The sequence below is a fragment of the Chlorocebus sabaeus genome, chromosome 1, assembly GCF_047675955.1.
Source record: "Chlorocebus sabaeus isolate Y175 chromosome 1, mChlSab1.0.hap1, whole genome shotgun sequence".
NCBI classification, from domain to species: Eukaryota; Metazoa; Chordata; class Mammalia; order Primates; family Cercopithecidae; genus Chlorocebus; species Chlorocebus sabaeus.
The window spans coordinates 126,095,173-126,106,295 of NC_132904.1; the positions used below are offsets into that span (position 1 = coordinate 126,095,173).

An 11,123-nucleotide genomic window follows, 5' to 3' on the forward strand; every position below is an offset into this window, starting at 1 on the left:
GCATCCTGAGGCTGGCTGGGACTTCAGAGGCTTTTTGTGGGGGACAGGACAGCATGGTCGTTCAGAACATGACCCTACAGCAGCACTGTCTTGGCTGGTCTATGCCACTATGTGGCAAGAGAGCTGTGCGGCCACTCTGCGCCTCAGTTTCCTCTGTTACAAAATGGGGATAACACCAGGACCTGCCCGGTGGGGCCGTTATAAGACTGAAGGAGCAGACAGGGCCTGGCACACATGATCACTCTCTTGCTTTCAGGAAGCTGTCTGTTTAAATCATGCCGTGTAGGTGGGCAGCCCTCCCGCTGTGGGCAAATCTTGAGGGGACCCCCTGGCTACCTGCCCCATGTTTTACAACCACTGCAGCTAGAACTACTCTCTTCATTCCAAACCCAGATCTCTCACTCGGCAGCTCGAGCCCATTTCTTCTTGTTATGTGTGACCTCAGGAGACAGCTGGTCACAAACTTTTGGAAGACAGCCCTTACAAGATTCTTCTCCTTTCCTTGCAAATACCTCACACTTGTCCTCATGACCTCCTCCTCATCATTCCAGGCATGAGGCTCTGGCGTCCAGCTGGGGCCAGCAGGGAGACGTTTCCCATGTTTGGGCAGGCCTCGTGGTCCTCCCTTTGATCTGCCCATCCCGTCTCCCTTCCTCCCCAGGGCTTCCGGAGCCAGGCACGGACCTGTCTGGTGAGCAGGATGGCCGTGTCGTAGTGCTCCGGGTGGCGGTCGCTGGGCTGGTTGAAACGCCGCTGCCAGTTGCAGAAGTTGCGCAGTGTAAGCCCCCCGTTGTCGGACACCTCTGGGCCCCATTTTTCATCTTCTACAATCAGCACTTTTACCACCATCAGGTTGATGGAATTCTTGATGCTGGGGTGCTTGTAGATTCGGGCTGCCACAGACATTAATGTGAGGATGTGGTTCTGTCAGGAAGGAGGAGACAAGAAGCAGAGTGAAGGGTTAAGTCTCAGGGCCCTTTGCCTGGCCTGTCCGCTGCCATCACCTCTTTTTATGGGGCTGAGCATCGGATTCTTACCAAAGCCTCACGATACCCCCAAGGCCTCCGCGTTACTCCCTTCATTTTGCATGTGAGAAAACAGGCTCAAGAACCTGCCCAAGGTCACAAAGCTGATGCATGAACAGCGGCCTTTGAACCCAGACCTGCCTTGCTCCGAACCTGTGCGTCTAACATTCAGACCGGCTTCATGGGATGACCTACATCCAAATTCATTAAAACCCAAAACCCTAAATTTAGAGTGTGGCACAGGCCACATTTCAAGTGCGTCAATAGTCGTATATGGCCCGTGGCTACTGTACTGGAATGTGCAGATAGAAAGTTCTACTGGACGGCATGGCTTATTCTGCCTTCATCCTGACACTGTCTCCCTGCCCACTGCCCCCACCCATCCCTGGCCTCAGCCCAGAAACAAAGTTCTGAGCGCTCAAGCTTACCCTCTGAGAATCCAGCTGAGCATTTTCCTGCTGCCTGTTGGGGCAACTCTACTCTTCAGGGTGGGAACTGTTAACCTGAAAACTTTGCTGTGATAATCACTCCTAACAACAGTTACTCTGCCACATTACCTCAAAGAATTCTCACAGTAACTTTATGAAGAAGGTGCTGCAATTCCATTTCCTGAATGAGGAAGGTCATGCAAATGAGCTCGTCGAAGGTCGCACAGCTATTGAAACCAGGAGGCCAGCCCGGGTGTGCCTGTCTCTGAGGTCCACCGTGCTCTCATTAGGTTTCCCAGGGCTTGGCTTCCTGGTGTCTGCCTGGACAGCCCTGAAGGGTTCATTCCCTCCTGACTGGGGCTTGAGAGGCTCCCGTGGGCCTAAGCAGACCCACGTGCTTAGGATCTCACCTGCTCTCCCTTCCACCCAGGCTGGCCAACAGAATGTACATCACTGCTTGGCCTCTGTCTTGTCCCTGGGCTGCCAACTGCTCCCCCACTGGATTCCAAGGCTTGGAGAGGAGGCCAGATGGGAACTCGCTTTCCTGCCTCGGCGACCCCTTGAAGTGGCCCTCTTCGAGCATTTTGTGGAAGGGGAGACACGGGCAGAGGTGGGTGCTCCTTGAGCTTGGGGTGTGGTCAGCTGGGCAGCACCTGCTTGCCCTGCCTCTCCGATCCCTAGATCACCACCTCTCGGGAGCCCCTCTTCCGCTTCTCCTGTGGTCTGGAAGGTGGGAGTGGAAGGAGGAGAAAGGAAAGGGTAGAGAGGGACATTCCACTGGGTGAGGCCATGTGTGGGCGTTCCAGACGAATCCCATTATTTGTGAATGGGATCTGTCCGTTCACCTCGCAGGCAATGAGCCAGGTATTTTGTTAGCCCTACAAGCAGGGGTTGGCAGGTTACTTGGCGTGTCAAGCACTCCGGCAGTGTTTCGGCTGATGGAAACATCTTATCAACAGGGCTGAAACTTGGCACTTGCCCCTGGAGTTGGATTCTGGAGGGAAACAAAGCAATCAAATCATTATGCAACTGGGGGTGAGCACTGAGGAGTGGTGGCTTGCCGAGACGAACCCTGGCTGGGTCTTTGCTGCTTCCAGGAGGCCAACAGTATCCTGATCTCTCTAAGAAGGACCAGGGTCTGATGGGCCAGGGACCAACCCCTGGAATTTCTTCTGAGGTAAACTGCGACCGTCATCACAAGATTTCTTCCCATTGAGTCCAGTTTCACAATCTCAGATTGGGGGAGATGAGGTCGTACAAGGAAGGTGTGAAGCTAAGGAACACCAGCTGCTAAGCTTTGGGGCTGAGACAGCTCAGTACCAGGAGCCAAAGACAGGAGGCTGGGGCAAGTCTGTGTGCCCACGTTGAGCAGATCGGAGGGAGGCTGAGTGAGAGGCGACGCAGTGCTCACGGCCTCAGTGAAGACCGGAGGAAGGCGAGGGTTAACCCCTGATCTTCCTGCAGGATAAACCACCGCTTGAAGATCAGGGCAAGACAGCACAAGGAGCTTCCTGGCCCTCAGGTTCCCAGAGAGCTCCTTCTCTGCAGCTCGGGTTGCTCATATCATTGTCTTCTCCAGACAGTGCGTAGCTGTCAGGCAGGGCCGGCTTCAGAACCATTTAGCTTCAAGGGGTGGGCTGGACTTGAGGACGTCTGAAGGTCCTTCTGGCCATTGTCTCAGAAGATACTTTTCATTTTCAAGAAGGCTAGGAGGATTCCGTGACCCAGGGTTCCCTTCCAAATCCCAGCTCCCGATCCCACTGACCTCTCCTAATCTCTTGTTCTACCGAGTTTTTGATTTTCCCCGCCCAGTCCGCTCTTCTGACAAATGGCCGCAGGGATGCCTCACACATGCGGTGCGTCTCACAGTTCCCTAGGGAGAAGGACCACTGAGCCTGGGTGAGGTGGCTGACCTCAGGGCTGTGAGCCTTTGGTTCTGCCCCAATCCCCTAGGCTCAAAGGACAGGCCTGAGTCCCATGGGGATCAGGCCTGCGGCTGGTCAAGGAGGAAGTCAGATGGCTTGCTCCACCTCCTGGTGCCGATTTACACCTCCCTGCTCCCCGCACCAGTGCAGGCTGCGTGTGAAAAATGTGAACGGGGTCCTGGCCCCCCTGAGGAGAGGCCTCAGCACATCATACAATGCCCCAAAGCCATGACAGGTAGGTGGGAGCCCACAGTCAGCCTGGCTGGGGTGTCAAATGATCTGCTCTTGAATGACTTGGGGATCCCATACTCTTAACTTTTGTTAGGGAGAGGCGGCATTTTTTAGGGACTCTGCTCCTGCATGAGTGACCCCAGGGCCTGGAATAGAGATGAACATCAGGCCAGTCAGGGTGGCTCATGTCTGTGACCCCAGTACTTTGGAAGGCCAAGGTGGGAGAATCACTTGAGACCAGCCTGGGAAACATAGTGAGATCCTGTCTCTGTTAAAAAAAAAATAATGGATTAAAAAAAATTAATAGTAATAGCACCCTGGCTTGTTGGGTAGGCCAGAGCACCTTTTGGTTATTTGAGATACGAACAAGGAGATTCCTTCCTCAGAGCTCCATGGTAGCGGAAGTCAGCTGCGGTGGGTGATGGGGACGGGCCGGCCTCCTCCCACCCCGATGTCGTCATTACACCGAGCCGGTTTGCGCTTCACCTGCAGCTCCACTGCTTTCCCTTGTGGCACGCCTAGTGGGAGGCCAGGAGAGGAAAAGTGGCCCTGGGGAGCCCTTGCTTCAGCATCTGGTGCAATGCCTCTTCCTTCCTGACATCTCTAGGGCCTGAGACTGAGCTGGGGGTGTGGAGATGGAGAAGCAGAGGGAGAGGAAAGAAGTGAGAGGCGAAAAGAATGACCAGCACCATATCCTTCATCTCCTCTTGTTCTCCAAACAGCAAAGGGCAATGTCGCCTCTTCAAAGCACACACGCTGAACTACAAGTCAGCCTTCACCGCTGAGCCTGGGCAAACTGAAAGAGAAGATTCCTGTGCTGTGTGGAACAGCAAAGCTGAAACAGTGGTGGCTGGCACTCTGATGTCATGGGCTAGCCCATCCTCCCCACTTTAACAAATGGTTTCCATCACTGAAGGCAACTCTAGCCATAGCCACACCTTGCTGAGTATCTCCTCTAAACCAGGCACCAGGTCAGGTGCATTCCATATTTTGTTTCATCCCCAAGACAAGGCTAGGTATAACTGCTCCTACCTGAAATAATCGAGGTACAGAGAAATAGGTGACTTGCTCAAGGACTCTACGTTATTTCTATTTCATTCCAAAGTCTATGTTCTTCGTCTCTGCACTGACTGCCACCCATCTTTGCTGCTGTAAGGAAAACTACAGCCTAGCCAAAGCAACCCAAGGCTTGCAAGCAGCAAGTCCGCCTGTCATTGCCTATGCACACCCCACCTCCTGGGGGATGGGGAAGGGGCGATCTTTGGACACTGAAACATTTTCTTTGGGAAATACTCCATATCTTTGATCATTCTAACTACAGCAGACATAAGGGATGGAAAAGATGCATTTTTTTGCCAATGGGAAACACATCATTCACGCACATATAACGCTTGTCTTCCTCCCTGGTGGCTACAGAGCGGAGGGTGTGGGCACATGAATCTGTTTCTGTTGTCATCCAAACCAGGACACCCTTGAGAGCGAAAGACGGTAGTATTAATAATGATGCCAGAACAGGTAGAAACTGGGACGCTGCTGGACAACCTAGGCTCCATGCCCACTTTAGTATCTAGTGTCTTGTGGAAGACATTTTCCCCAGAGCACGCAGATAAGGGGGCATGGAGATGGCTGTGACATTCTGGGGACCCTGAAGTCAGTTCCCAGACTGTTCTGCTGGGCCTTTGGGAAGATGAGCGCCACTTTTCAGAGCCTCTCTGCTAAGAAGAGGGCTCAGAAACTCTGCTCACTGCAGAAGCACTGGCGGGACGGTCGTTCCAGGCTGGTGAGAGTGGGTACTGCCACGCTGCCCCTCACTCCATCCCACCCCGGGTTCACACAGGGGACAGTGAGCAGCAGCCGGATGTAGACTGAGCTAATGGAGTCTTCCCAGGTGGTCCCTCCTTTCAGAAAGGCCCCTCCGTCTGAGCTCCTTGACTCTGAAACCAGATAAGAAGGTGGGAGGCCTGGGCCCCTTTTGTCATGGGATTAAGTGAACTCAATTGACAGAGTTCTGGAAAACTTCATTGTCGCTTAACAGTGAGACCGGCCTCGGCAATGGCGCATTCTTTCTCTCAGCCTCCACGGTGGTTTCTCCGCGGCATAGGGCCTCACAGTGGGCCTGGACGGCTATGAACTGCTGGATTTAAGGACCCACTCCCACAACATAAGCAAGTATCAGAAGGTCGACAGAGCCACAGACCCTCATCCTGAGAAAGAGGCTGCCTGGTGGGATAACAGTGCTCAGGAATCAGCTTTGGGAGACTTGGGCTGCAGGCCCAGCCCTGCCACCTCCTGATCCTGATCAGTGCTGTCTGATCCTGAGGAAGCCACGTGTCCCCTGTGGGCTGTGCAGTCTCCCTCTGCCCCAGTCACAGGTATTTTCATGGAGGTGACGTGTGTGCAATCACGCTGTGAATTGAACATGCTCAGAGAGTGGCTAAACCTTCCAGAAGACCGGCTCACATGAAGCAGCCACACAGGTGCTGAGACCGGGAGTGGTCACCTCGTCCAGGTGTCTTGCTTCACAGATGAGGAACGCTAAGTCCCAGAGGGGTAAAGGCTCTTCTCATCCTCACACACCCCTGATTACCAAGGAACCCCAGAGTGCCTTCCCTCTGTGTGAATGAGGTCTCTACGTAAAGGACTGGCTTCCATTTGCAGTAGGTGGGTGTGGGCAGGCAAGGTCTTGAGGCACGGGAACTTGATTTTCATTCTTTCTCTTAGCTGGGCTCATGGACCTGTTTTCGGAAGCCCAGGGGACTGAGCTGAGACAGGCACGCCTGTCCTGCAGCGTCTCCGAGGCTGGTCCGCTCATCACAGCGGAGGGGCCCGAAGGTGGTCCTGGACACAGCTGTACCTCAGTCCCTCCCCCATCCGCCACGGGGGCAGCAGGAGTGCAGGTGGGCTGGGACATGAGACCCAAGGTGGAGGTGGCGGGGCTAGTCTCCCTGAGGGAAGACTTTCCTTCCAGGTGAGACTCAGAAGTCAACCACCTACGGAGAGGAATTCGGTCTTCAGAGGTGCCCGATGCCTGTTTTGCTGTGCTGTCCTGGTCCAGGTGGGCTGGCTGGGTGTGCAGGTGCCAATGTGCAGCTGGGAAAGGTCCAGAAATGCATGTTTGTGGGGGATGGGGAGCGGGTCGAGCAGGAGCCAGATCGCCCGCTCAGGAGTCTCATGAGGATGGCAATGCCTGGGTGTCTCCGACACAGAGGAAGACGACTTGTCTGGGGTAGCAAACCTGGACTTTAGATGAAGGGAACAAAACCGGGTGCAAACCCCAGCAGAGTCTCCTGCTTCAGCAGCCGGGGCATCCTGGGGCCGGGCCTCAGACCGTGTCTGCCTCTAGATAGCTAGAATGTCTGGAGATGCGAGTATGTCCCTGAGGCAAATACTCAGTTATCTCCAGCGTCCAGGTGATCAGCTGAGAGAGTGAGACATTCTGGCCCTGAAGGCTGAAAAACGGACTTTCTCTGCTGGCAGAGTTCTTGTTGGCTTTCCTATGTTTTGGTTCTCAGGCAAATGTCAGAATCTGTTCCATGTGTGGAAATAGAGGGGCACAGCACCCCGCTCTGGGTTGGCAATGGGTGCATCTTAGCTTCTTTCTGGTGGAGCCCCCTAGGAGTCAGGTGTGGGGGTCCTAAAGAGATGGAAGAAGCCCTCTTCTCACCCCTCTCCTGCCACACTCTCTAGTACTTGCTTAAAGAAAGCAGTCAGAGGAGTGGGCTGGTGCTCCCTGCTCTCAGGGCAGGCGGGGAAACAGACATTAAATCAGTGTGACCCAAAGCTCATGAGGCAGACCGCCGTGGCGGGCCGGAGCTGCTCTGCGGTGCTTCGGGGGAAGCGAATACCACACGGGCTTGCATGGGTGCCCGCCTGGGGCGTAATCAGCACCTGCAGTAGCCAGAGGGGCAGCCATGTGGACTCTCACCCACAGCCCTTCCCATCCTGTGCATCTGTTTCTCCCTGGGTCTTTCCTACCCTGCCTTTCCCAGTGATAGAGGGTGGGGAAGATGGGGGTGAGAAACAGAAGGCCTCCTTGTCTGGACTATTCTGCACAGGCGATGCCTATGCCCTTGGGGCCCCCAGCAGTCGGGCACAGGCCGAGCTTAGTATGGGGTCCGGGCCAAGAAAGTCATCACCACAAAGTGTCAGCTTAGCTGCCGCATTGCCAGGATCCCTGTTTCAGGGAACTATGACCTAGGCAGGTCAGTTTTTCCTTCCCTGGCACATCTCTGGTTTTGTGCTCCCTGGGGGCAAAGAGCACCCTCTCCTGGAAACCTTACCCTCCTTTCCTCCTGGAAAAGCCTTCACTTGGTCTTTAGGGGAGAAATTGGGGTTTAGGGCAACACAGATGCCTCCTGCTGAGTCAGCACCATCTTTCATCTAGTTAGAAACGGTCTGGTTAGGTATCCGTTCCCTGGACTCTGTTTTTCTCCCCTGTTTAGGTAAGAGCTGTGTCTGGGCTAAGGGCAGCTGGGTGGACCAAGTGTGGGTCTGGCGTTACCAGAGACACTCACCCAACGAGCTCCTCCCAGCCCCTGCTCCCCTCGCGTTTCCACCAAAGCTTCAGTTCCTGGGCTGAGCCCCTGGACAGGAGTTCTCTGCCCCTCCCTCTTGTGCTGGCTGCTGGCACTGCCAAGATCTGCCGAGGCTGAGTGCCAGGTTGGCAAGGTAGTTCATGCCCCATTGATCACAACCAGCTGGCTGCACAGAAGTTGGGCAGCCCCTCTCCAGGTTCAGCTCCTTTCAAACAATGTCTTTTGCTTATGGCGACCTCCATACCCAAGGGAATCGGACAGGCATCTCTTTTCATCCCATCTGCCTTTCCCTGGGAGCCTCTCAGATCTGAGGCAGTAGAGGGCTGAGGGGTGGGAGTGGGAGCTATTCCTAAACGCTCGATTTTCGTCTCTGCTGGGAGAGGCAGGTGCAGGGGAGTGCGTTGATGCCCACTTTCGGGGCAGTGTGCCACGTGCCGCGGGAGATTCGGATGAGAGGGATGGGCGTCTGCAGCTCACTCGAAACTGGAAGGGACCTGGGGGTGGGGGCACAGGGAGCTAGGGTGGCAGAAGTTCAGAAAAGAGTTATTGCTCTTTCTCAGAAAGGAGAGAATCTCGTTTGGGGTCAGGCTGGAAAAGATGAGCGGGAAGGTTTTTTGTTTTTTTTGTTTTTTTTGTTTTTTTTCTCAGAGGGATTGGAAGGGGAGATTTTAGAGACGCTGGGAGGCATCTGGGGGGCCTCCGGGCACTGTGGCTGGAGGAGGCTCTCAGTCCTACCTGCAGGTCGGCCCCGTAGAAGGCAGCCATGGACGCATCGGCCACCAGCAGCGTCTCCACGAAGCGCGCCTCAGACACAAACCGCTTGGTCCTACTCGTGGCCCCCAGGGGCGGTGGCAGCTCGCTAGCGCCTTCTGCCTCCTCTTCTTGGCTCTCCTCCTCGCTGTCCTCCTCGTTGTCTCCTCTCTCCTGCCTCTGACCCTCTCCCGTCTCCACCTCCCACTCGGGTCCTCGCGGGAGGGGGCGGGCTCCGGCGGGACCCCAGCGCTGCAGGCGGTGCGGCTGACCCAGGGAGCCCCCCGCGCCCTGCGGCTGGATGGTGAACTCCTCGCCGTCCAGCAGGAAGGAGCCGCTCAGCCCGCGGCACAGGCTGACCGCCGCCAGCGACTCGGGCTCCCCATTCACGGTGCCGGAGAAGAAGCAGCCGCGCAGCCCTCGCTCGCCCCCGGTAGACCGGCCCGAGCCCCCGAGGCGCTCGATCTTGAACTCGGGCGCCAGGAAGCTGTCGTCGGGCGCCAGGCGCAGCACGAAGCCCTTGCCGAAGGCGGACAGGTGGAGCGCGAGCTCGCCCGCGCTGCCGGGCAACCGCGTGGGCACCACCAGCTCCGAGGCCTGCCCCCCAGCTGCGGGCCGGGCCGGGGCGCCGCGGGCCAGCGGCAGCAGCAGCAGCAGCAGCAGGAGCGGAGGCCACCGGGGGGCGGCGGGGGCGGGGAGCATGGGGGCTGCGGCGGTGACTGCGCGCGGGAGAGGGAAGAAGCCCGCCGGGCGCGGGCAGGTGCTGGCTGGCTGAGCGCGGCCCGGCCGCTCTCTCCAGGAAAAGCGGAATCAATCGGATGCAAGGCCGACTCGGCCCGCAGGGCCCGGCGGCGGGAGCGCTCCCCCGGCGGCCCCTCTGGCTGGCGCAGCCCGCTCCTCCCGAGCCGCCGCCCCCGAGCCGAGCGCGAGCAGCTGGCCCCGGCCCGCGTGCGCCCGTCCTCCGCCCCTGCCCGCGCCAGCCCCGCGCAGCCGCCTCCTGCCTCCTCCCCGCCCCGGGAAGCACCGAGTGGGCTGCCGAGCCCTTCTTATTTATACTTCCTTCCCGGCTTGACATAAGAGGTTTATTTTTGATCTCTCACTATTCCCGTTTCCCCTCCCCTGGGATCAGAGAGGGAAACTGAAAAGAGGGAGAGAGCGGAGAAAAAAAAATTGGGATGAAATGCAAAACCAATCAGGCAGCGAGACCCGTCCGCCACCCTCCCCCCTGAAGTGTCAACTCCAACTTCTTTCCTTCCCTTTACGCGCGGACCCACGTTAACCCCTACCATGCTGGACTGACCCTTTAGAAAGAGTCCTTGGGAGACCCCAACCGCTTCCTCCTCTGCGGCCAAGAGTCCAGGATGCATCCTCCGAAGAGGCTCGTGCACTGGTCTCAGCGACCCTGTTCGGATCCTTGCAGAGTCCGACTGCAGAGCCCCACACTGTTCGGATCCCTGAAGATCCCTCCGGAGATCCGACTGTGTGGGGAGAAGGTTCCAGAGCTTTTCATTGTAAAGCACAACAGAGAGAGGGGAAAAGGTCATGCTGAAATCATGCCCTCCTCTCACCACTACTGCACAGCCTGCCTAACTTTTTCTCCAAACTGAAGATCGGGAAAACAAACACAGAGCAAAAACCAACCCACCCGGTTAACCCTAAGAGGGACTCTCACTGCCATGTTAGAGGGCAAGCGGGGCAGAGGCCAGCACAGTGGTAAGTCACCAGCAGTGAGGTTGGGAAGTCAGCATTTCCCCAGGAGGGAAACAGACCTCCAGTCCCTGAGAAGGGTCTTCTCTACTGGATACTGCTAGTTGCCCGGGACTTCATGTAAGGTCCTTTCACTGCATTGCCCACAGCCCCAGGTACAAATGTGTAAGAGGTGAATTCATTCTGTCCCATGTCACCACTGCCCCATGGGGAAGGGGGTAGTACTCAGGAAGAGAGGGATGACCTGGTCTCAAGACCACAAAACTCCCTCCCACCCCAGTCTCAATGACACAGGTCTGGATTGGGTGGAGAGTCCTGTTCTCTACCACAAACTCTAGACTCACCCACCAACTGTGTCTTTCTCTAAGTTGTCAGTGTGGGTGATGCATTAGGAACTGCTGGGATCAGGGTCTTTAAATCCTTTGCCAATTCACCTGCCCCCAGGTGCCCAGCTCTGTGCTTATGCTGGTGATGTTGATAGTCGAGGTCATCGCTGATTGTTTTCAGCCCATCTGACCCCTT

At 56.4% G+C, this 11,123-nt stretch overlaps 1 protein-coding gene across 1 annotated transcript in view; it reads right to left on the reverse strand.

The window, feature by feature from the left end:
* The window catches only part of ADAMTS8 (ADAM metallopeptidase with thrombospondin type 1 motif 8), a 24,227-nt gene extending 14,308 nt beyond the window's left edge, over positions 1–9,919 (reverse strand). The window contains exons 1-2 of the mRNA XM_038004981.2: positions 8,880–9,919; positions 685–924 (exon numbers count right to left, since the gene is read on the reverse strand). Of these exons, the coding sequence (XP_037860909.2) occupies positions 685–924; positions 8,880–9,596 (957 nt within the window). The 5' untranslated portion in view covers positions 9,597–9,919. The remainder of the gene's footprint in view (positions 1–684; positions 925–8,879) is intronic.
* Positions 9,920–11,123: the final 1,204 nt, after the last annotated feature.